The 27,500-nt window shown below is 48.4% G+C and overlaps 1 protein-coding gene across 1 annotated transcript in view; it reads right to left on the bottom strand.

Annotated features, from left to right (window-relative positions):
- raver2 (ribonucleoprotein, PTB-binding 2) overlaps positions 1–27,500 on the bottom strand; it is a gene marked incomplete at both ends in the record, with an annotated part of 41,596 nt that overhangs the window by 8,010 nt on the left and 6,086 nt on the right. Inside the window, 3 exon segments of the mRNA XM_083672350.1 lie at positions 2,904–3,095; positions 9,572–10,044; positions 24,836–24,902. Of these exon segments, the coding sequence (XP_083528476.1) occupies positions 2,904–3,095; positions 9,572–10,044; positions 24,836–24,902 (732 nt within the window).

Below are 27,500 nucleotides of genomic sequence, written 5' to 3'. Positions count from 1 at the left end.
TGTAGTGTGTAGTAGTGGTGTAGTAGTGGTATAGTGGTGGTGTAGTGATGGTGTAGTGATGGTGTAGTGTGTAGTGATGGTGTAGTGACGGTGTAGTGATGGTGTAGTGTGTAGTCATGGTGTAGTGATAGTGTCGTGTGAAGTCATGGTGTAGTGACGGTGTAGTGTGTAGTGATGGTGTAGTGTGTAGTCATGGTGTAGTGATGGTGTAGTGTGTAGTCATGGTGTAGTGGTGGTGTAGTGATGGTGTAGTGTGTAGTCATGGTGTAGTGATGGTGTAGTGATGGTGTAGTGGTGGTGTAGTGACATTGTTGTTCAGGCGTAATGGAAGTGTGAGGTGAGAGAGAACAGTAGGACAGGGTTCAGTGTGGAGTCTCTGATCTCCTCATTAAGGCTGGTGTCCTGATGGCTCTACTACACCACACACTTGTTTACAGCAGGAGACCCATCTGCTACAGGACCCCCGAGGGGGGGGGGGGGGGTGTAAGAGGGAGAAAGTGACACTGAGAGAGAGCGAGAGAGAGAGCCAGACAGACAGAGAGAGAGATACAGACAGACAGAGCCACAAACAGACAGACAGACAGACAGACAGACAGAGAGATTTACACAGACAGACAGACAGACAGAGAGATTTACACAAACAGACAGAGAGTGAGAGAGAGAGAGAGAGCGAAAGAGGGAGCGAGAGAGACAGACAGAGAGAGAGAGAGGCTGGCAGTCTGCTCGTTGGGTATGGTGGAGGAGGTCTCCTTATCCCACTGGGGTTGGGGTTGGGGTGGGTGGTGTACTGGTGGAGCTCTCTCCATATGTTAGCATTATGGAGCTTCAGGGGGCTAGCATGGGGTAGGGGTTGGCAGGCACCGTTGGGGGGGGAGGGGGGTATTTAATGCTCACTCTATAGACCACATTCTCAGCCTGGGGGTAAAGCAGACACACACACACAATCAGCCTGACCTGCAAACACACACACACACACACACACACACACACACACACACACACATATACACACACACACACAATCAGCCGGACCTGCAAACACACACACACACACACACACACACACACACACACACACACACACACACACACACACACACACACACACACACACACACACACACACACACACACACACACACACACAGACAGCAGGCTTTCTTTTACTCTAATCTAATCCTCTCCACAAAGTATGGAGCTTGTGGTCGGAGCAGAAAGCCCCTCCCTGCGCCCCTGTCCTGTCACTGCTAACCTGCAGAGTTCAGCTCACAGTACCAGCACAGCACAGCGCTCGCTAGCTAGCTAGCTAGCCCACAGACACAGCTCGCTCAAAGAGGACACATTCACAACAACAACAACAACAACACTGACATGACATTTCCCTAAGCCAACGTTGGGCTGAAGTGAAGCTTTTACGTACTTAGCTTTTAAGTATTACCGCCTGTGATGGAGTGTGTTATAGCCTGTCAGAGAGAGAGAGAGAGGGAGAGAGGGAGGGAGAGAGAGAGAGAGAGAGTGTGTGTGTATGTCTGTGTCTCTCTGTGTGAGCGTGCGTGCATGCATGCATGCGTGCGTACGTGCGTGTATGTATGTGGACGGACGTGCGTATGTATGTATGTATGTGTGCGTGTGTGTGTGTGTGTGTGTGTGTGTGTGTGTATTGGTTGCTGGTAGGGGTGTATCGAGCGAGGCATGTTTGTCGTGGCTGACAGGCATTGTCAGCCAGTCCAGGAGGAGAAGACGAGAGGATCTCTCCCTGAGAAAATGTCAGTGTGCATCAGTGTGTTTGGTTGGCTGCTGCCGGCTCCCTCGAGCCACTGAAAGCCAGACTCCCACACAATCACACCAGGGAGAGGGGGAGAGAGGGAGGGAGGGAAGGGAGAGGAGAAGAAAAGAGGAGGGGGTCCATCTGGTCCTGCGTTCACACTCAGTTTCACAGACTGAAGCGAGGAGAGGGGTCCGTCTGAGAAGCGCGTCTCTTTTCCCAGAGGTTTTCCTACTTTTTATTGTTGGTGTTTTAACAACATGTACTCTCGCTGTCCTCAACCGGCCCAGAGCCCAGCCCAAAGCACTCTCCGACTCACTCCCTCATAAAACACTCCCTCTGGAAGAAACACTCACTCTCTTAAATATAGTCTCCGTAAGAAATACTCACTCGATAAGAAATATACTCACTCCTCTCATAAAATACTCACTCTATAAGAAATACTCACCCAGTATTTCACAATCTAGCATTCTATCTCGAGGCCATGATCACTCTCTAGTACGAGGGGGTTCTATGCTCATGAGTTCAGAAACAAAAGTCTTATAGGGCTGCGGGCGTGGGTGTGCAGGCGTGCGTGTGTGTGCAGGCGCATGCGCGTGCATGGGTGTATATGTGTGTGTGTGTGTATGTGTGTGTGTGCGCATGCGATTGTGTGTGTGTGTGCCCGAGTGTCAGATTGGGATGAGGGGATGCGAGCGTGGTTTATTTCTGTCAAAGGGAAACACAGGAGTGGGTTCATTGTGAGGCAGGCCTGATCTGGAAGGACTATAATTATACTGCCAAGGCTGCAGCTCTACAGAAGGGGCCGGGCTACAATACAGTTCTTCATAGACGCAGGCGAGTGTGTATCCATGCATGTCGTACAGTCCTGTGTAGGTTTGCATTTATGTGTGAATGTGTGGATAGTATCCTGAGAGTCCAATCTGGGGGCGATGTGGTGTGGATCTGGTGTGTGTGTGTGTGTGTGTGTGACTGGTTTAGTGTTCCTGTGCTTGTGTGTGTGCGTTTGCGTGTGCGTGTGCTAAGAGTGTGTGTGTGTGTGACTGGTTTCGTATTCCTGTGCGTGTATTTGCATGTGTGTGCATAGTGTATATGTGTGTGTGTATGTGTGTGTGTGTGTGTGTGTGTAGTAACTCACCACGCCTTGAGCAGCGATGAGGGCGGCCAGTGTGCTCCTGCCTGAGGTGCCGGGTGTGCAGAGGGACAGACGGATCTCCTGTCCTCCGATCAGCGATCTGTCCATCTCTATCAGGACAGCCTCCGCCTGCTCAGCGCTCTCATACTCCACCACACCGAAGCCCCGCACCGGACTCCCTTCATCTGTAGCCAGCTGAAACACACACAGGATACACACATTAGGAAGACACACACACATAGACACACACACGCACATACACACTTTCTGCTCTGCAGTCTACTTGTCTAAAAGGAAGGACAACAAAACAAACAAACTGTCAACAGTCAAAGCATACCAACACGCACCTCAAGACAGGCCTATTATTCCCATCACAGTGAGCAGTGAGTCTGAATGTGTGTGTGTGTGTGTGTGTGTGTGTGTGTGTGTGTGTGTGTGTCCGTACACTCTCAAGGTGAGCTCTAGCTCATGTCCAACTCTGCTGCTGCACGTTCCTAGATGTGTCAAAGCTTCTCTCTCTCTCTCTCTCTCTCTCTCTCTCTCTCTGCGTGCGTCACTTTTGTGACAGCTTCTCTGGGGAATTCTGGCTCTGGCTCAGAACTGAAGACGGCGAGGAGAGAGAGAGAGAGAGAGAGAGAGAGTGAGAGAGAGAGAGAGAGAGAGTGAGAGAGAGAGAGAGAAAGTGAGAGAGAGAGAGAGTGAGAGAGAGTGAGAGAGAGAGTGAGAGAGAGAGAGAGAGAGAGAGAGAGAGAGAGAGAGAGTGTGAGAGCTAGTCAGCAGTGGACTGTGACTGAGGGAAAATAGCTCTTTTCAGCCTATTATCAAAATGGGTTTCAGATACCTGACAGGCAAGATGCTTCTGCTTCTTCTCTACTGTCTCAGAGTTGAACACACACACACACAGACACACACAGACGCACACAGACACACACAGACACACACAGACACACACACACTCACCAATCAACCAATCATAGCCGAGCAGACGACACAAAGTTGTTGCTTTACCGGTACTGTCCATCAATATCTATCCTTCAGGGATGGAGTGATGGGGGGAGGGAAAGGCGCTGGTTTATAATGCGCTCTTGTTTGGAAATAATTGCATTTAAGTGTGCTTTAATTGAACAAGGAGCCATACATCCTGGTACTTCTGTCAGCCGTTCAGAGCAGATAAATAATGCAGAGAGGCTAATATAGCTAATGGACACCAGCTGACCTCAGACAAACCTGCTCACTGGTCATTATGCCAACTGACCTGAGACTGACCTGGTCGCCATGCCAAATGACCTGACCACTGGTCACCATGCCAACTGACCTGACATTTAACTGACCACTGGTTACCATGCCAACTGACCTGAGACAGACCTGGTCACTACGCCAACTGACCTGAGTTTCCCAAAAAGCTTTGTCGCTCAAGTGGTACTTCATCTCTTTTGACAATCCTCCCCGAGACCAGCAAAGTTGTTCATTTCACACATTTGTAACAAATTGTTACTCTCTTGGGGCTTTGCGGCCGGGTTGCTGGGAGAAATGAAGTACTGCTAAAGCGACAAAGCTTTTGTGACACTGACCCCTGGTCACAACGCAGATGAATGGTACAGAAGGTTAGGAATGACTGCACGAACTTTCAGACTCACACACACGCTCGTTCACCAATGTATTCTGCAATGAATTTTCTTGAAGGAATAAAACTCACAATAAAGTAGAGCAAAGAGTCAATCTAAAGAGGGAGTTACAGTCTCACGATAAGATTCTGAGGTAAAGTGGAAATGACGCTGTTTGATTCTTTGTTTTCATTTCATGTTTTTTTTTCCGCATCTGAAAATGCTACGATACAGGCTGCTCTGATCCGGCGTTGAATCATGAAGCACTCTCTCGCTCTCACCCCCTCTCCCTCCCTGGAGGGAGGCGGAGGGGAGGCGTGAAAGAGGGAGGGAGCCGGAGGAGGGGAGGAGGAGTGGGGGAGGACGCATTAACCATACAGTATGGAAATGACCTTCCTCTCTTCACAACGTACACTATATACCACTCCTGAGAAAGAGTAACATGAATAAATCAGAGAGAGAGAGAGAGAGAGAAAGAGAAAGAGAGAAAGAGAACAAGAGACAGAGAGAGAGAAAGAAAGAGAGAGAGAGGGAGCGCGATAGAAAGAAAGAAAAAGAGGGAGAGAGAGAGAGAGAGAGAGAGAGAGAGAGAACGGGTGGGCAGAGGGAAGCTCTCCCAGTGCCAGCTCCACGAGCCTGCTGTATTGTATTGCATTGTACAGTATAAAGAACGCACTGGTTGTGGTGCAGCCTGGGCACTTTAGCCTAACCTGCTGCAGATACACACAGATGAGCAACAACAACCATCCCCAGCTACAAAACTACAACCATCGCCAGCTACAGAATTACAACCATCCCCAGCTACAGAACTACAACCATTCCCAGCTACAGAACTACAACCACCCCCAGCTACAGAACTACAACCACCCCCAGCTACAGAACTACAACCACCCCCAGCTACAGAACCACAACCACCCCCAGCTACAGAACCACAACCATCCCCAGCTACAGAACTACAACCATCCTCAGCTACAGAACTACAACCATCCTCAGCTACAGAGCTCAGCAGAGATACCCAGAGATAAACCAACCCCCTTCAGTCCTCTGCAAGATCTGATCCCCCCCAGGATAAGGTTATTTCTGCTTCTTCAACATCCTAATGAAAGGCCAGCTCCATTGTGTGTGTGTGTGTGTGTGTGTGTGTGTGTGTGTGTGTGTGTGTGCGGGCGCTGTGTGACCATTATTCAACCCTGTCTCTGTGTCTGTCTCTCTCTCTCATGGTCTGCCGGTTCTTCTCCTATTTGACAGCACGGAACCCCTCATGTGATGTCATCAGCGAAGCTCTTTCCACTGTTTATGGAGCTGGCGCAGAAACTTTCCGAAGCAATCAGAGCCAGGGTCAGGACACTTTACTCTGCAAGTGTGTGTGTGTGTGTGTGTGTGCGTGTGTGTGTGTGTGTGTGTGTGTGTGTGCGTGCGCCAGGGGGAGACACGTCAGAGTTAATCATCCATCTTATATAAACCCACACACACCCACCCACCGACCGACACACACACACACACACACACACACACACACACAATACACATAAAGCAGAATATGTTGTCGGACCTTCGCAGCCTTGCCATATGGTTCAGATATAGGAGACCCGTTTCTACACACACTCTGCACACACTGCATACGGGACACCAGGTCATTCATTCTTACTCACTGGAAACATCTGCGATCCCTTGATGGATGTGGATGGAGACGTCTGTACATTCACTCATATTTACATACAGACCTGTTTGTTAATGAATACACATGCAGTCATCTCATGACACACAACCATATTCATACACGTACATGCATACGCTTCTGCGTACGCACACGAACACACAGCTGTCATTCAGTGTGTGTGTCTGTGTGTGTATGTGTGTGTGTGTGAGTGTGTGTATGTGTCTGCAAGCATGTGTATATGTGTGTGTGTGTGTGTGTGTGTGTGTGTGTGTGTGTGTGTGAGAAGGAAGAGAGGTGAGACAACAGCCAGCCTCCGGACATGAAAGACACCTCTGTATGACGGCATCCTCAGAAATTCACAGAGTTCTGCATCCCAAGTGTCCATGTTCCCCAGGGTTTAGAGGTAGCATACTGCATGAATAACTACATTTTCACATTTACATTTACAATTCACTTTCTTTACCAACCACCCCCAGACAGAAACAATTCAGGGTGAAATCGAAGAGCAAACATTTTATTTAACATTTCTCCATTTCTCAAATTGCAAACATTAATATTTCATACCAACCAATTGTGGAAATCAATATTTCAAAAGCACTTCAACATTTCAATAACTGGCTCAAAAATTAAGAAAATCAATATTGATTTTTGATGGACTTAAATATTCATGCTCCCACATTCCCTAAAAACCGAATTTGCTCAAGAAATAGATCATAACATATTATAGTTTGCATCTGTGAGTGTGAGTCCGTGCATGTGTAAGTTAAAACATACAGCGAGGGTATACAGCTTTCCATTCATACAGTACTGTATATGCAGCATAACTGGATGGGCTGATTATGTATTCAGATGCGGAGTGACAGGACAGGACAGGACAGGGGCAGTCTGTAGACAACCTTTCAGCTGCTCTCAGAGGGGGGGTAGGGGGGGCAAAGGGCAGGGGGGGGTTATCACTGGGGGACCTGGCTGTCAATCTACAGGACATGACACTTGTGAGTGAAGTGTGTGTGTGTGTGTGTGCGTGTGTGTGTGTGTGTGCATGTGTGTGTGTGTGTGTGTGTGTGTGTGTGTGTGCATGCATGCGTGCTTGTGGGATCACCATCCTGGTTGTCAGTCTGTGAGACAGCTGTAGACCCCCAGGTCCCAGTATGAACAAGATGCTAGCTTCGACCACAGTGTGACCGTGGTCTGACCATAGACATGGGGTCATGACTGTGGTCTGACCATAGACATGGGGTCATAGGGTCATGGCCGTCCTGTCAGAGCTGATTCTGAGAGGAGACACCAGAACTGCCTAAGTGACAGAGAGAAGACAGAGGGGAGGGGAGGGGAGTGGAGAGTGTGTGTGTGTGTGTGTGTTGTGAAAGTGTTAATTTGCCCGTTTGTATCTCAGCCTCGCTTTGAGTGTGACTTAGCCACTTAGCACGTAGGTACCCAAATCAACTCCACCAGCTTGCTTCTGACACTTCATTACAGGCACCGTAATTGTTTATCGTTCAAATGGTATGCACATCAAAAAAAAATCCTTCAAAGAGTCACTAACCAATACACTGAAGTTTGAAGTTTCTCTGAGAAACTTGGCAGGTGATTTCAACAATACTAACTGAAGTGCTGTTGAAATCCTGTCTATTGGAGAACTGCTAACTGTTAGCCTCTGATGCGGTTGAGGAGTGGGGGAGAGACAGCCGGAGAATCTTTCACTACTGAAGAAAACTCACTGGACGATAGGGAGAGAGGCATGCGCAGCATTGGGCCTGTACATCAGCAAAAGGGTGTGAATGTGTGTAAACGTGGGAATGAAGCTGACAACAGAACTGTGAGTGTGTGTCTGTGAGTGTGTGTCTGTGAGTGTGTGTGGACGAAAAAGTGTTAGTTTGTCAGTGTGTATCTCACAGAGTCGCTTTGAGTGGGACTTAGCACACGGGTACATTACACAAATCAGCTGCGCTGGCTTGCTTCTGACACCCACACAGTGTGTGTGTGTGTGTGTGTGTATGTGTGTGTGTGTGTGTGTGTGTGTTAGGACCCCCCTCTCTTCTCCTCCTCCTTCTCTCCCCCTCTCCCAGGTCCGCTGCTCTATCATTGTCTGTGTCATGGAGTCACTAACACACGCCTCTCTAATGGCACTGGCATTCTCAGCCTGCTCTTTCTCCTCCTCCTCCTCCTGCTCCTGGTGCCTCCACTCATGGCTGACTCACACTCAAACACTACCCAGGAAGGGCACTCAGCGGGCTGGGAAGTGGAAGGGGGTGACGGGGGTTAGGGTGTGGAGGGGACTGGAAGAGCCCGGCAGAGGGAGTGAGGGTCTAAGAGTTTAAGGTGGAGATGGACCCTCAGTATGTGGCCTATTTAAGATGGCTCTAGGGAGATGAGAGGGAGATGAGAGGGAGAGGGAGAGGGCAGAGAGGGAGAGGGAGAGGATGTCAGGAAGAGTAAGGATGTGAGGAAACTAAGTTCCAGAGAGTACAACTCATGTGCATAGTTCTAGAGTTACAGTTATGGAGTTATGGAAGTTGATGAACTGGAAGAGGGCTTGGTAGATGTGACATGTGAACCATGAAGGTGAGGAGGATGTTAAGAGTGTAGGAGACCGAGAGGCTCAAAAGCTCTGTCTGAACACACACACACGCACACGCACACGCACACACACACATACATACATACACTCACACACACTCATACACATACACTCACGCACACGCACACACACACGCACACACACACACACACACACACACACACACACACACACACACACACACACACACACACACTCATACACATACACTCACACACACACACACACACACACACACACACACTCACACACATAATCCTGAACCACAGGTCAAAGCCTCCTGGCTCTGCAACTGCGAGAAAACATGAGCTGAACACCCACAAGGCATCATGGGAGTTTGATGATGTGGGAGTATTGATTTATGAGTGGGAGGGGTGAGGGGGCGGAGTTAAACCTGGAGATACTGTGTGTGTGTGTGAGGCCTGGGAGGGGGAGGGGGGGGGGGGTGGACAAGCCAGGCTGGCGTCACAGCAACCAGACCTCTCCACGGCAACCAGACCTCTCCACGGCAACCAGACCTCTCCACGGCAACCATCCATTTCCATGACGTTGGGCCTACAGGTGTTCACCTCTTCAGCCTCATATTAGCCATATCAGTCACATCAGTCAGCTAAACCTGGAGATGCGGTGTGTGTGTGTGCAATGGAATATGTGGGAGTGAATTTTTCTCTTGGCAGGAGAGAAAACAGAACAAGACTAGGATCTGAGAAGCAATCCTCTGGGCAGCATGTGGGTGTGGAAGGTACACACACACACACACACACACACACACACACACACACACACACACACAGAGAGAGAGAGAGAGAGAGAAGGCAGAGGGACTCACCTGGCAGAAGACAGGCTTGTACCTGTCAGAGAACAGCTGAGTCAGCTCGTCCGAGTCGCAGAAGTCCTGCGGCAGCCGGTCCACGCAGAGGCACTTGGAGTGGAGGTGGTGCGACTGGCTCAGCTGGTTGACGTCCGTCCACTGGACCATGACCGCGCGGTCGCCCTGAGGTCGGCCCAGCAGCTCCGAGCGCGAGCGGGACGCCGAGTCCTTCTTCATGTACTCCACGAAGCCGTAGCCCTTGGAGTGGCCCGTCAGCTCGCTGTACACCAGGAAGCAGCGCTCGATGTTGCCGTAGGAACGCACCATCTCCTCGAACTGCTGGGCGGTGAAGGTGTGCGGCAGGTTGGTGACGCAGAGGAGGGAGTCGGTGGGCTGCAGCGCCACCGTGATGTCACGGCCACGAACGCTGCTCTGGTGGAGGGAGCGGATGGCATCCTGAGCCTGGTCACCGTTCAGCAGGGTCACAAACGCTGGAGGGACACGGACACACGGACAGGGACATGGAGACACGGACACACGGACAGGAACATAGAGACACGGAGACGGAGACAGGGACATGGAGACACGGACACGGAGACAGAGACAGGGACATGGAGACAGGGACGCGGAGACAGGGATATGGAGACAGGGATATGGAGACAGGGACAGAGACACAGAGACAGGGACAGAGACAGGGACACAGAGACAGGGACACAGAGACAGGGACAAAGACAGGGACAGAGAGAGGGACAGGGACAGAGATGGGGACAGGGACAGGGTCACAGGGACAGACAGAGACAAGGACACAGGGAAAGACAGACAGAGACAAGGATAGACAGACAGAGACAGAGACAATGACAGGCACTCACACACAGAATGATGGATACACATACAGACATACAAAAACATGAAAGGAGAGGTAGAAAGCAACACATGGCGGACACACACGTGTACAGAGACACACATGCACATACACATACACACACAGAGACGCGCATGCATGCATGCACACACACACACACGCACACACACACAGACAAAGATACACACACACACACACACACACACACACACACACACACACACACACACACACAAACCCAAACACACAGACAAACACAAACACACAGACAAACAGACAGAGACAGCCAGAGAAACACAGAGATACACAGAGAGAGAGACAACACATTAGCTGGGGGCAGCCTGGGCGGATCCAACCGACACACATATCCATCCTTATTTAAGAACACACACGGCACGCCAGGTCACAATGACAAGGAGGTGTGTTTTACAACATCTAAACTGCCTAATCAAACATGAACCCTTCTACGAGGCGCAGCGGGGGGGCTGCTATGGCCCCCCCCAGACACGCCAATGGACTGATTCATGGGCCGTGAAATGAGGCGGTAATGAATTGATACGGAATGTGTAGCGTGGCCAAAACGCCACCAGCCAGCCGGCCCGCCAGTCCACAGTAGCGGTAGTACTGTAGCAACCTGTGTGTGTGTATGTGTGTGTTTATCTGTGTCTGTATGTGCCTGGGTGTGTATGTGCGTGTACGTGTGCGTGCCTGTGCGCATGCGTGCGTGCGTGCGTCCGTCCGTCCGTGTGTGTGTGTGTGTGTGTGTGTGTGTGTGTGTGTGAACATTGTGTACACTGTCACGTCCTGTCCTCCTACCTAACCCCTGTCACCGTGGGTGACATAGATCTGTGTTTTAAACAGAGAGGCACTGTGTGTAAATGTTTTATGGCTATCAGCTTCTTTGCAGTCGACTCCACTCAGAGCGGAGCAGGGTTTAGGTTGGGCAGACAGGGCCAGGGCTGGAGGAGCAGCAGCAGCAGCAGCAGCAGCAGTCAGCCACGACGTTCAGCTCAGAGTCTGGCCTAATGCACTTCCACTGTTAGCAGTCTGTTCCACTAAGTGCAACAGGAACGGATAGAAGCTGATACCTCCCGTGAATACAAAAAGCATACCGTTGTGAGGCTTGTGTGTGTGTGTGTGTGTGTGTGTGTGTGAGAGAGATTGTGACAGAGGATGTGTGTGTGTGTGTGTGTGTGTGTGTGTGTGTGTGTGTGTGTGAGAGAGAGAGATTGTGAGAGAGTGTGTGTGTGTGTGTGTGAGAGAGAGTTTGTGAGAGAGTGTGTGTGTGTGTGTCTGTCTGTGTGTGTGTGTGTGTGTGTGTGTCTGTCTGTCTGTCTGTCTGTGTGTGTGTGTGTGTGTGTGTGTGTGTGTATCTGTGTGTGTGTGTGTGTGTGTGTGTGTGTGTGTGTGGTGTGTGCGTGCGTGCATGTTGATGAGTGAGAGAGGAGAGTGTATGGGGGGATAATGAGTCATGATGAAAGACACCCAAGCTGTTAATGAGTGATCCCATGAATGTTACTGTAACTCAGGTAGTGAACCTCAGTCTGCTAATGCAACGCCAGGATTTTTTCTCTCTCTCTCTCCCACATTTCCCACTCCCATCTGCACCACTTCACATTCCATTAATACATTAATATATACCGCCCCCACGGAAATCAATTACCTCAACACTCTAATACTCAAACAGGACTGATGGATCTCTTTCACTGGGGCCCAGACAGTAATCTGGTTATGTAGCACGGTGAGTACAGTAACATGCATTATGTTGAGCCGAGAGAGTAAACGCCGCCTTATTCCTCCAGCATGGTCCCCCTAAAGCTCTCTCTCTCTTTCTTTCTTCCTTCTCTCTCTCTCTCGCTTCCTGACACAATACACTCTTTAGAGCAGGGGGCTAAGTGGAATCCAGCTCAATATATATATTTATATATTTTTTTTTTCATAAGAGAGAGAGAGAGAGAGAGAATGGAGAAGAGGGGGGTGGGGGGTGGGAGGGAGGGGGGGAAGGCGCTCAAAGCATCTTAAATAGCTTACACAATAATCTTATAATTCACAGGCGTGCTCCACTGGTGACAGGTTTTTGAAGGCGAACATTTCCCCCCCCCCCCCAAAAAAAGAAAAGCACAAAGAAAGGTCTTAATTATGGGCTTTGCTGCGAAACGTGACGATTATTCTTTGGTGGGGGGGTGGGGGGCGAGTTCTAGAAGGAGTGTGTGGGAAAAGAAAGAATCTTTGTAGAATCATCTGGAAGCCTACAATTCTGCTGCCAGGTTGCTTTCTGAAGGAGCTAATTAAAAACGCAGGAGGCACAGGCACTAAGGAGGACGCCTCAGACAGGAGGGCTACGGAGGACGAGGTCCTTAGCTCACCTCAGCCGACGGTTCCACACCTATGGGGAGAGCTGGTGACACAGTCCCTGCTTCTACTACTGTACACTGTGTCTAGAACTGCACTCTCTCTCTGAACCAGGGGAGGCTGGCGGAGGTAGAAATCGGAGGACGGGGCTCACTGTCATGCATGGGATGGAATGAGGAAGGGTAATGTGTTTGATACCGTTCCTCATTCCGTTCCATGCATTACAATGAGCCCGTCCTCTGATGTCTATGTCCACCAGCCTCCCCTGCTCTGAGCCGTGTGTGTGTGTATGTGTGTGTGTATGTGTGTGTGTGTGTGTGTGTGTGTGTGTGTGGTGAGGACTGTATGAATAGGAGGTTTCTCATGACAGCGTTGTCCGTGCGCTAGCTCACATTGTGCTAGTCACTGCATGTACACAGCAGATGATAAGACTTCAGCAGGCATATACACACACACACACACAAACTGAGAAACACACACACACACACACACACACACACACACACACAGAGAAGCACATGTGCACACACATACACATACACCCACTATTTGTGTTCCTGTCCCCTCGGTTGCTATTGGTTACAGAGTACAAACTGACTAGGCCCTCCGTGCCAGCTACCAGAACGTTCCGTTCATGAAGAACCAGAACTCAGAGTAAAGCAGAAGCAGAGACTGCTGAAACCTACCCGTCTCCCTCCAGTACCTACAGTGTGAGTGACACGCTGAACACCCCCCCCCCCCCCCCCCCCTCCCCCCGAACACACCCTGTATACCAGCCACCCGCCCACTCACCTACACTAGACTCTCTCCTCCACCCCCCCCCCCCCCCCCCCGGCTCTCTTCGCACCCCATCCAGAGTGGCCAGTGGGCTGTACACACACCCACGACACGTTTCAATGCTCAAGTGGACCCTCGCACCGACGAACGCTAATGCACTGATGCACTGATCAAAAAAACCCAGCCACTCAGCCGCCCACGGCCCGCCCTTCTCTCTCTCTCTCTCTCTCTACCACTCCATCCCTCTCTTCCTCTCTCCCAACCCCTTGTCATTATAATTGCACCTCGTCCAACCGTCCGTCCGTCCGTCCGTCCGTCCGTCTGTCTCTCCCTCACTCCATCCATCTATCCATCTCTCCCTCAATCACTCCATTCATTTTCAACTTCAATCACTCCATTCCTCTCTCTCTCTCTCTCTCACCCACCATCACCTCCACCTCCCTCCATCTTTAATGTACGTCATCCCTTCCATCACTCTCTCTCTCTCTCCCTCCCACGCTCCATTTCTCTCTCTCTCTCCTCCCTCCCTCTCTGTCTCTGTCTCTCTGTCTGTGTGTGTGTGTGTGTCTCTCTCTGTCTCTCTCTCCTCCTCCTCCTCCTCCTCCTCCTACCCCTCCTCCTCCTCCTACCCCTCCTCCTCCTCCTCCTCCTACCCCTCCTCCTCCTCCTCCTACCCCTCCTATGTCAGTTTGATGTCATTAAAAGAGCAACTCTATGTCCCCGAGGAACTCTCCTAGTCTGACACCTTAACCACCACAGCCTGAAAATAAACCCCACCTCTCGTGACTTCCTTCCTCTTTCACCAGGATGCAAAACTAGCCCCTCCACCAGCCCCCCCTGATGTCACAGGATACTGATCTAGCTGCATCTGCTCTCTAACTCAACTGAATGTCAACGTGGTGAGGATCAGTCAGGGTGACAAGTCAAGTGAATACACACACACTTACATTTTTTACATTTCGCTACATTTCATGATTTAAGTACATAAAGTAAGTAAGTCTAAAGTAAGTGAATCATCTATCCATCAATCATCATAAGAAAAAAAAATCTATGCTAGGACCAGGGGCTATTGGCAGTCACAGTGTTTTTTTTTGTTATTATTATTAACAGTAGAGGAACTGTACAGAGGGGTACTGGAGGGTGAAGAGGACTTCTCTCACACACACACGCACACGCACGCACGCACGCACACACGCACACACACACACAGTCTTGTGACCAGTACACCGAGCGGCCTGCCCTGATAAGAGTGTCAGTGCAGTTTGTTTAGACCTGTTGGCTCTGATAGGACAGAGCACTGAGGGTGTGAGGGTGTGGGTGTGGGGGTGTGTGTGTGCGTGCATGTGTACTGATGAGGAGTCACTCATACACAACATGGACTTCACATCCCACACTGTGAGGGTTCTGAGCTGTTGGCTGTGACAATACACTTGTCTATGATAAGACACTTCAGGACACTTCAGTGAAACTTCCCACTTCACACACACTGAACAGTTACACCTAGCCTAGTGATCCTTTGGGGGGAGTGCAGTGTGTGGACACACACACACACACACACACACACACACACACACACACACACACACACACACACACACACACACACACACACACACACACACACACACACACACACACCCTCTGTGCTCTGTCCATACATGATCAGTGTTATCAGAGCCAACAGGTCTACAGTGACAATCACAGATTGTGCTGTTATTGGAGATAAGAGAGGGGGCAACAGAGAGGAGGCTGGGCTACACTGAGGCCATTGTGTAGGCAGGCCAGATGTTTCTATGCTAACTTGTCTTCCCCTCACAAAATCAGCTATTACACTGCCTTCATCATCATCATCATCGTTTCCACAGTTCTGCTTCTCATATCCATCCTTGTAAAAAATTATCTTCATCACGAATTGTGTTTTCAAACTGTACTCTACAGCACATCCTCATTCTCCTCCTCCAACTCCATCATCCTCATCCTCATCTCCTTCAGCTGCTCCTTTAACAAGAGGTGTGCGCGCATAAGTAATTGCTTAATTTGCTACCTACACAGTACTTGAGCTAATTGCTGCCTCTCTCACACTGGATGTCTCAGGAACAGGAAACAACACAACCTCTCTTGACCTGGGTGTCTCAGGAACAGGAAACAACACAACCTCTCTTGACCTAGGTGTCTCAGAAACAGGAAATGACAGAACAGGGGAGCAATGGGGAACGATGGAGTCTTGTTCATAATCATTAATTTATACTACTGCTACTGGGTTAACTTTATCGACTTAAATGTATGGAAATTAAGTTCTAAAATGAATGTATTAAAACAGTAATCGTTTATTTATTTTCCACGGTCACAGTCTGTAACCATTAGTTACAGGTTGAACTTGCCAGCCCCATCTTCAGCATACAGCTATGTCGTAGGTTCAAATAGAGCAGGAAAAACACATGAAAAGCAAAACCTCCATAACCAGCCTCAATAGACCATACAGTAGATAGATAATCTCCATCACCAGCCTCAATAGACTATACAGTAGATAGATAACCTCCATAACCAGCCTCAACAGACCATACAGTAGATCGATAACCTCCATAACCAGCCTCAATAGACCATACAGTAGATAGATAACCTCCATAACCAGCCTCAATAGACCATACAATAGATAGATAACCTCCATAACCAGCCTCAATAGACCATACAGTAGATAGATAACCTCCATAACCAGCCTCAATAGACCATACAGTAGATAGATAACCCCCATAACCAGCCTCAATAGACCATACAGTAGATAGATAACCTCCATAACCAGCCTCAGTAGACCATACAATAGATAGATAACCTCCATAACCAGCCTCAATAGACCATACAGTAGATAAATAACCTCCATAACCAGCCTCAATAGACCATACAGTAGATAGATAACTGAGGGCCGGGTGGCATCAATGATAACACGGCCTATCACATAACATGCCCAGGCATGTGGGCTGGCCTAATTTACATCCACTGAGTCACACAGGACACAGATGGACAGATGACAGAGACATAGAAAGAGAAAGAGAAAGAGGGAGAGGGAGAGAGAAAGAGAGAGAATAAGAATGACGGAGAGCGAGAGAGAAAGAGAGAGAGAGAGTGAGAGAAAGAGAGAGAAAGAAAGAGAAAGGGAAAGAGAGAGAGTGCTGCTGTCGTTTGTGCCAGTGTAAATCTGCTAGTGTAAATCTCTGGCAATTACAGAGCTGAGGAGAGCTTGAGTGGTGTACACTCGTCACTTAGAACCGAGCCATAGTCAAGAGTATGATAATGGATATGTTAGCACTGGGGGGGGGCGGCACAGGGAACATCACACCACAAAGACCCTGCAACGCATTTATGTCTACAGCCTGTCGAATTTGAATACAGCATTTTCAGTTATATGGTAAGAGCAACAAAAAAACAAAAAAAACTTTAAAAAAAAACAAAAAAAACATGGCCACTTAAAAACAGTGAAAGCATTATTCATTATGCTGCACACTTGAAAAACAGTCTGGAATAGCGGTGTTTGAGTAAACATTTAGCAGCTTCAGGTAATTAGACAGGAGGGGGGGGGAGCTGGCTACATTAGTGGTTATTATGGGATTTATCAGGCTGGCAGAGACAGGCTCGTACTCAGGAGACTCGAACACCGAGCTGAGAGATGTTGTCTCATAGCGTAAACTTTCTCTTCCTGTACGGCTGATCAACAACATCATCATCATCATAAACATCATAAACAAATTAAGTCATCAGATAATCAGCTCCCCATTCACAGGAAACATCTTGACTCAAATCAAAATCAGACTTTATTTATATAGTGTCTTTTGTGCAAAATTGCAATACAAGGTGTTTAACAATACAATGAAAATACAACAATACAGTGAAAATAAATGGTAATATAAGGAAATGATAGTATAGGAAATACAAGACATGGTAGAACAGAGAGACCAGTGCAGCACAGTAGAAGAGGGTAGATTAAAATAAAATGGATTAAGAGAATGCTCAGCTAAAAAGGTATGTTTTAAGATTTCTTTTAAAGGTGTTTACAGATTGTGAGGCCCTCAGCTCCTCTGGCAGGCTGTTCCAGAGGCGAGGACTATAGACACTAAATGCCGCCACCCCGTAGTTCTTTGTCCTCACCCAGGGAACAACTAAACGACCAGTGCCAGAGGACCTGAGTGATCTTGTGGGAGCATATATTAAAAGCATGTCTGACAAGTATTCAGGTGCTAGTCCATTGAGTGAGTTGAACACCAATAAAATGATCTTATAATTTATCCTAAAACTGACAGGCAACCAATGAAGGGAATTTAGGACAGGTGAGATGTGTGCTCTCCTTCTGGTCTTGGTTAGTACACGTGCTGCTGCATTCTGAATGATCTGTAGCTTATTTATAGCTTTCTTAGGTAGACCAGAAAGGAGATCATTGCAGTAATCAAGCCTGCTAGTGATAAAAGCATGCATAAGTCTCTCAGTATCTGCCTGGGAGAGAAACGGTTGCACTTTAGCAATATTTCTAAGGTGATAAAAGGCAGTTTTAGTGAGATTATTGATGTGAGATTCAAAATTCAAATCAAGGTCTAGAAGCACGCCAAGATTTGTTGCTAGGGGTTTGACGTTTTGTGCCAGGGATTTTAAGTTAGCGCACAGTATCTCTCTCTGGACCTTTGTTCCGATAATTAAAACCTCTGTCTTATGTTTGTTCAATTGCAAGAAATTATGTGATCAATGCATTGAACGAGTTTGTCAATAGGGCTGATGTCATTGGGTGATAAAGAGATGTACGGTTGTGTATTATCGGCATAGCTATGAAAATGAATCCTGTGTTCTCTGATGATATTTCCCAGTGGCAGCATATAGAGACTGAACAACATAGGTCCCAGAATGGAGCCTTGAGGAACCCCACATGTTACACTAGTGTTAGCCGAGGAGTGTAACCAATGGAGATAAAATAGTCTCTGCCGGACAGATAAATCCTAAACCAATCTAAAACTGAGCCAGAGGCCAACACACTTCTGTAGTCTGTTAATAAGGATGTCATGATCGACTGTATTTTAGGTTAATTTAGGTTCTGAAGGATCCAGGTTACTTTTCTTTAGGAGAGGTTTCACAATAGCAGTTTTCAGTGCCAGGGGGAAAATACCAGTCAGCAAGGAGTGATTTACAATCACTAGCACTTCATCCTCAAGACAATTAAACACAGTCTTAAAAAAGGTGGTGGGAATAGGGTCAAGTGAGCAGGTGGAGGGTTTTAATTGCATTACTTCGTTCCTGAGCATTTCTTTATCAACAGCAACAAAACCTTTCACAGCAGTCTTAGGCAGAGGGAAAGTGTCCAAAGACAGGGGCTCACACACATTCAGTATAACATGGTTTAGATCCAACCAGATTTTTGTTATCTTGTCTCTGAAAAATGCTGCAAACTCTTTTGATGTTGAGTTGATGAAAGAGTGACTTTTTGGAGCTGGATTTATGAGTCTGTCAATAGTTGAGAAAAGCATTCTGGGATTATTATGATATTTAGAAATCAGCTTTGAGAAATGAGCTTGTCTTGCATTTCTAATTCCTTTATTGAAGATAGTGAGGTGTTTTTTCAAAATGTCTTAATGGACTTGCAACTTAGACGCTCAGCTTTTCTACATGTTTTCTTTAAGTTAATACTATCCCCAGTTCTCCATGGTGGTTTCTGTTCAGATTTAATCTTCAGCTTATTATTAAAATTGTTGACTAAATTCATCACAAGAGGAAGGAAGGATCTGTGGGGTATGTTATTAATATGATTTATGAAATTTTCAACTTCAGAGACAATGTAAGACAATGTTTCCTAACAACCTGCTCAGTAACAAAGCTAGATGATGATAAGAATGCAGAGAAAAAAATACAGTAGTGGTCTGAGATTGCCAAGTCAATTACAGGGGACACATCAATCCTTAGACCATGAGTGATAATTAGATCCAACGTATGACCGTGGTTGTGAGTCGGCCCATTAACATGTTGAATAAAATCTAGAGAGCTCAACAAATTTAGGAACTCACTGGCTTTAGAGTCGGCCGCATTATCCACATGTAGATTAAAGTCACCTATGACCATAATGTTGTCATAATTGGTACGGCAATAGACCACATTTCGGTGAAGTCATCTAAAAAGATAGGACACTGTTTGGGGGGGGGTCTATATATTGTTATAACATGCACTGGGGGTTGGGATTTTAACAGTATAGCATGAAGTTCAAAGGAGCAAAAATCACCAATAGGGATATTTCTACAGTTTAGGAAATATAGAGGCAGTCCCACCACCTTTTTTACCATGCCTTGTAGAATGCTCAAAACTATAGCATGGAGGGGACGTCTCAATAAGAACAACAGGTTCGTCGCTATATAACCAGGTTTCTTTTTCTTTTTGCAGTCAATTTTATGTTCAGATATGAGTTTGTTAAAAGTCTTATTGCTTAGTGATCGAACAGTAAGTGCCATATCCATTTTTCTCCCTCCAGTCTTTCTTAGTGCAGGACGTGGAACATTTAATGGGATGGAGATCAGATTACTTGCAGTTACACCACGAACAGTACAGTTTAACTTACATTTAGTGGATCTCACATGTAGCCATGAAGTTGCGACTGTTAACTGGGACGAAATGAGACTGAAAACAGACTGCCCGACAGGCAGAGTTTAGGGAGTATTTGTTTAGTAGTCCAGGCCCCTTGTAGTGTTGGCTTGTGCACTCTGCCTTGAGCCAGTTGTGAAGAGAGAGAAGCCTGGTGAAGCGGCCGTAGCCACGTCCAAGAGTTGGAATTGGACCAGAAATCAGGATCCTTTTACCTGTGGACAGGAGTGTAGCCAGGAGATGTCTGAAATCCCCATTTAACATCTCAGACTGCTGTTTCCTGGTGTCATTCGACCCAACGTGCACAATGAGCCTGATGCAGTCCGGGTGGTGTTGTAGTGATGTGGGTAGCTGTCCCAGGATGTCTGACACACAGGCTCCAGGAAAACAGTAGGTGTGGCCCCCCCTCACTCTAATATCCCTCACGATGGAGCTCCTGAGGACAATGGTCGATGGGGGAGGGTGGTCTGGCTGAGATGAACCAGGTGGATTGCGGGATCTGTAGGATCTGCTGGACTGAGGATGCCGGGATCTGGTTGTGTATGGGCTTGATGTAGACACAGCTGGAGCAACAGACACAGGGGTAGGAGCAGGGACGACAGGGGCTGCAGTAATGAGGTCGGGCACTGGAGTGGCAGCTGAGGCATCAGGAAAACCAGCAGGAGGTGCCGGCTGAGTGGGCTGGGATGTATGTAACTGCTCCAGAGCATGGAATGTATTGCTGAGGTGAAGGACTTCTACAGGAGCGAGAGGCGGTGGCTGTCTGCCTTTCCACTGTCCTCGTGAGGTGGTGGTCCAAGCCCCAGAGGAACTTCGCCTCCTGCTATGTTTATTTCCCAGAGAAACAATCCAGGAATGTGTTTAACTGTGAGAAATACCAAGAAGGCAGAAGACTTCCTGTGAATGTGTGAGTCTTTGAAAAAAGCAGTTTGAAATCAAGCCTATAACTGTATACTCTCGAGACGGCAAAACATAAAGGACAGCTAATGATGTGTCAAACATCAGAGGATAGGGCTCATTATAATGCATAGAACGTGTTTGATACCATTCCTCATTCCATTCCATGCATTCCAATGAGCCCCGTCCTCCGATTTCTACCTCCACCAGCCTCCCCTGGATGACAGCCTCTAAAGAAGTGACTGATCAGGATACTGATCTAGCTGCATCTGCTCTCTAACTCTGACTTTCAACATGGCGAAGGTCAGTCAGGGTGCTGAGTCAAGTGAACACACACACACACACAGACACAGACACACACACACACAAACACACACACACAGACACACACACACGTGTTCGATACCATGCATTCCGTTCCATGCATTACAATGAGCCTGTCCTCCGATTTCTGCCTTCACCAGCCTCCTCCTGATGTATGGAGTCTATTGTGTGTCCTGCACAAAGCGGAGGGGCCAGTTTGCTTTGAGCCACGCAGGGCTTCTCTGACACCCCAGTGTCTTCATTATGGGGACAGTGAGGCTCACACAAAGCCTCCATTGTCTGGCCAGGATTCCCGTGCTGACCCCTTTCCATTGTCATTCCAGCACCCAGTTCCGGAACGGCACGCATACCTTTGGAATTCCACTCCGGAGCGCTCTATGGAAGCACAGCGGATGGGGGTTTATCCAATGCCAGCATTCCCTGGGCTGGGAACGGGAACAGGAACGGGAGCGCGGGGACAGGTAATGACTGATGCTAAGTGTTAAATGAACACCCTGTGCTCTGTAACGAGGCAGCCTTAACGATTCCTCACTACGGCGAGCACAGCTGCAAATTGCTGAGTGCAAGGAAGCAGGAGCAGGGTAAACTTTACACAGGGGATGAAGGAAGAAATCTCAGTCATCATCTAAAGAGACAGAGCAACAGCCCGGAGCGAATCCTCACTGAGTGGGAGGGGAGAGACACACACACACACACGCACACACGCACACACGTAGAGCACAGACACAGCCACACACACTCAACAGGACATGCTCAGGCTCACATACACACGCACACACACATGCGCGCGCACACGCACACACACACACACACACACACACACACACACACACACAATAGGCTCTAATGAATGTAAAAGCCCCTCAAATAAAATAGCTACGAGATTGCAGATCTCATTGAATAGGCAGGACATTTCAATAAGTTAGTGGTGGGCACAAGTAATCGGTGGGGGTGGGGGGGGGGGTCGTGAAATCACATGAAACACTCCCTTCCCATCCCATTCTCCTGGAGAAGGAGACACGTTTGAATACAAGAAGAGATTCCTTTTATTCCACTCCATGGCATATTTCAAAAGAAATCTTCTCCGCTAATGCTAATTCCCAGGAACTTGCCGAAACACGCCACTAACTTCGCACACTGTTCCACACACGGCTTCACACACACGGCACTCCCAATTGGCTAGCCGTCTGCATTTAGCATGGGGAATACGACGATGCTTCACACCAATTAAAAACATGGCCGCAAACACATCACATCATATCTGCATCTGTTTTTTTCTTCCCCTGAGGTCATCATAACATTTACAATCCGTTCCTATTGCCATCTGAAAGGAACCCGTTTCCCAGCTAATTCAACGTTAAGAGTGTTTGCAGCGTCTATAAACAGGCCAGGAGAGAAGAACGGTGGTGAGAGGACTCTCATTTCCCTGATGATTTACGATCGCTTGATTCCCCCTAATGACTCGGTGGTCTCCGGTATGCTGGGGGGAGGGAGAGGGGGCATGGGGGGGGGGGGCAGGGGGGTGGTGAGAAATGGGTGTGAGGGGGAAGAGTGTATGTGTATGTGTATGTGTGTGTGTGTGTGTGTGTGTGTGTGTGTATGCGTGTGTCTCTGTATGTGTGTGTGTGAGAAACAGGAGAAGTTGGAGAGAGAGAGAGAGAGAGGTGGAAAAAAATGTGTGGGGGGGGGCGGTTGGGGCTCAAATGTAAGGGGCAGGGAATTAAGAATGAAACACTCCAGAGACGGGGGGGGTCAAGGGTCAAGATGAGGGTGGTGGTGATGTCAGACAGAGGCTCTGTGGGATGAACCATGTTTCAGCGGGTGGGGGGGGGGGGGGGGGAGCATGTTTAACCAAGAGAGAGCCCTGACTGCGGCCTCTCTCTCTCTCTCTCTCTCTGCTATGTAAACAATTCAAAGGGCCGACGACCCACAGCTGCTGGGGGAAAGCGATCTGCTGCGGTTGGTAGTCCAAGCACCGGAACAAGTTTATACATTCACTGTAAACGCTACGATAACATTCACACACCACACACATGAACATACGCGCACACACACACCAACACTGCCGACATCTCAACCATAGGCTTAGGGGCTTGAACTGAGGACTTGCACACGCACACACACACACACACACACACACACACACACTCTCCCCCTTGTGGGATCCTGACACCAGAGCTGAGGTGGGGTGGGTGGGGTGACAAGCCAGAGGGGTTAGAACAGGAGATCACGGGGCTCACATTCAATCCAACACACCTCTAATTAGAGCAGCCAGGAATCCCCAACACGCAGCCTGGCCCTGCACTGCCCTCCACAGCTACTAGGTTTATATGGATGGGTAAGTAGACACACACACACACACACACACACACACACAGTACACGTTGTGAAGGGAGGGTAGAGGGGGGAAGTGGTGGTGGTTGGGACACTGCTAATCAGGGTTGGGGTTAACACACCACACTCTCAAACACCCAACTGCGCTCGCACACACACACACACACAGATCATAGATTCTCTCTGTGATAGATACGTGAGACAAGTGTGTGGAGACCATATAAAAGATTAATGTTAGTGTTAAAATGCTTTCAGATCTTTTGTATAAAAGCTGCATCAGCAGTGTCTGAAGATGAAGATTACTGACATGAAAATACTGAGGTTGGCCTTGGGAATAAAACAGACAATAGGCACACTAGTGCGCATGTGCAATATTGTACCATCAAATGTATAATATCTGTGATAGAAATCACCTCAAAAAACCCACACAGTTGCCCCGCAGTCGTCTGAGAGTCTCTTTGAAGCTCCTTGAAAAAAAATTGATTCCAAACATTTCCATCTTAATTCAAAAGGGCACGAACAAGAATCCCAGACAGTGGCACATTAAGTCCTGAAACTACCTTCTCTCCAATGAGCAACTCAACGTGTGGAAATCTATTGATGTCAAGAGAGAGAGGGAGAAAAAAAGAAAAAAAAGAAAAAAAAAGCAGAGCTGTCAAAAATATCACCTTGGGATATGTATTAAAATAATTATATTCAACATAATCTATAAAAGAGCCTCCCATGTCCGTCCCGGAGCTGTGCAGCTTTCTCTGAACTCCTCCTCCCTCCCTGAACTCCTCCAGCAGTGGTCTGGCAGACTAATTAAAAGTGGTTAGACGTGAGTGCTGGATAAGACTAGTTTTTCATTCGGATCTTTATCCGCCATTAAACACCATTAACCTTTTGAGTTGGCCCCTGGTGACGCGAGGGGCCTTTGATATCTCAGCTGTTTGGGGGGGATCCTCGTTTCAAAAGGCGTTTCAGGTGTTTGGGCTCGGCGGGCTAAATATAGGCAGATTTCCAGAGATTTCCTCGGGAAGGGACACACATAGATGGGTTGTTCTCCCCCAAGAGGTTGTTGGTGGGGTTGGGGGGGAGAAGAAGAGAGAAGGGGGTGGGGGGGGGGGAGAGAAGAAGGGGGGGGGGGTTACCTGTTCCTTTGTTGCGGTCCACAAAGCAGTACTTGAGCTCGTACTCTTTCAGGATCTCGTGGACCTCCTGGAGAGAGAGAGAGAGACAAAGAGAGACAGAGAGAGAGAGAGACACACACAGAGAGAGAGAGAGAGAGAGAGACAGAGAGAGAGAGAGAGAGAGAGAGGATTTAGACACAGGAGAAAAGGCGTTTTCTTTAACACGCTCCAACGGGCTACATCTTTTGACAGCTGAGGCACTTTCTTCAAAAACCAAAAAGCCTTTGATGGAACTTTTCCCAATTGTCATCATTCTCTTGTGTTAGAGAATTACATAAATCATACTCTCATGTCGAAGAGCTTTTTCTTTCCATGTTATTTTTTTTCAAGATTATAGGCACGTAGGACACAACCAGCGGGCCGTGTGCTCTCGCCTGTTCACTCAGAAGACACAGTTGTGCTAAAACACGCAGGTGTTACAGCACAGGCGCACAAGACGCCTCGCCATCAGCGTAGAGTTCATGTCATGTGACGTCTCGCCTGAGGGGGGGGGGGGGGGGGTTCTCTACAGTTCTTGAGCTCAGACACCGCCATTGGGCCTGACGCAACGGGAGCGAAACGCAGGGAGTACAGCAGCTTTCAAAGTAAGACTCTCATGGACTCAAAGCGCTTAACATGTCCAGAATATGAAAAATAGAACAAAAAAACAAAAAAAATATAGGAGTTTCAGAACATACATAACATCACCCTATACATACACAGGTGAGTTTTTTTTTTTTAGCAAGCTCTTAAAAGAGTCAACACTGTCAGCAGCTCTGACATTGTGTGTGTATGTGTGTGTGTGTGTGTGGGGGGGGGGGGGGGGGGGGGGCATGGCCAACAACCTGATGGCTGTAGAGGAGCAGGGCTGTTATCGGGAGAGTCAATAAAAAGAGAGAATAATAAGAAAGAAAGAAAACGACATTATTCTCAGATGCGTTTTGCGCGCAGCACACCAGCAGCCAATCCAGGCTCGATCTGTCACATGGGCTGATGGCCCTCAAAGTGGCAGCCAGAGTGAGCTTCTACTTTATTTACCGTGGGAGGTGTCACTGAGAGAAGACGTATCACATGAGGCTAGCCTCTTTAGCACATAAGACAGACACACACACACACACACACACACACACACACACTCACTCACTCACTCACTCACACATATGGCTGGCCACTTAGAACATGACTTTTAAATGTGGCGTAGTGAAGTGCAGGCAGAGGCAGAGGCAGAGCCTCTCCTCTCCTCTCCTCTCCTCTCCTCAGGTCCACCCACAAGTCATCCTCTTATCACATAGGGACACACACACACCCACCCACCCACTCACTCACTCACTCACACACACACACACACACCCACCCACCCACCCACCCACCCACCCACACACACACACAAAGGGTCACTTCTTCCTGAAAACAGACCAGCTCTTATGAGATGGATACAGGAGGAAATAAACCACTTCAAAAAGCCCCTTCTCTCTCTCTCTCTCTCTCTCTCCGTCATCCTGTTCACAGAGAGCAATATGACCTATAGATCCCTGCCTCTCCTCCCACTGAGAGAGAGAACAGAGAGGGAGAGAGAACAGAGAGATGAAGACACAGCACAGCTGCATCTTCCTCTTTTCGTCCTCTCTCTCTCTCTCTCTCCCTCTCTCTCTCCCTCCCTCTCTCTCTCTCTCTCTGTCCTTTTAAGCACATGCACACCACTGCTGTGCGTTTAAATGTGTCTACAAGAGATAAAACAGAGGAGTCCTGTTTACTCCAAACTTTTATGTCCTTCTGCTGAAGGTGGCCTGCCGGCTGCCTGCTGAGAAGTCTCCATAACGGTGAGGACCCCTTAGAAGCCCCCCCCCGTCCTGTAAAACACACAAAAGCACTTTAGGATCCTTTACATGCTGCCCGCTGTTCCTGAGCGTTCCATGCATGCTGTGCTCTTCCATGCTGTTCCATGCCGGGCCGTGCTGTGCTGTTCCTCCGCTTTAAGGTGGTGACATTTTGAGCAGAAGCAGTCGCCCCCCCACCTACCTCCCCTCTCCCCTCCATGGTCACGGACCCCACCCGTTGTGTCACTGTTTGCTTGTGACTCCGGTGTCATGCTGGATGTAGCCTGACATTAAACAGAGCTGGCCTGGGAGGATGTCAAGCCAGTTAAACACACCGGGGGGACACATTCTGTCTGTTTCCTTGACTTGCACACTCACTTAACCCTTGGCTCTCTACACTAACTGCTCTCCTGGTAAAAGCCTGAAGGTACGGTGTACAAAAGAGGAAAGCATTTTCATTTCTCTTTCTACCCCCCCCCCCACTCACTCCCTTTCCCTTTCCTCCTCTCTCTCTCCCTCCCTCTCTCCATCCCTCCCTCCCTCCCTCTCAGACTATAATGGGTCTTAAATGAGCAGAAAGCCTCTCATGAACACAATACCACAGGCATGTGGATTAAGACGTCAAGGATTTGACTTGTTTTTTTCTGTTACCACACACAGACCCGTCATTCAAACGTAATCGGCCTAGAAATAATTAGAGCGGTGAACATGTGGTCCGGCCCCGGCCCCGGCCTGGCGGGGGTCAGCAGAGCACAACCAGAACTAGACTGGACACAGACAGACTGATGCGCTTTGCTATGGCTAATGGGTTTGCAAAGGGGTTAGTTGGA

This window comes from Argentina silus, assembly GCF_951799395.1.
Source record: "Argentina silus genome assembly, chromosome: 6".
Classification (NCBI taxonomy): domain Eukaryota; kingdom Metazoa; phylum Chordata; class Actinopteri; order Argentiniformes; family Argentinidae; genus Argentina; species Argentina silus.
The sequence above is the reverse complement of the archived record's forward strand: the minus strand, read 5'-3'. Positions and strand labels throughout refer to the sequence as shown.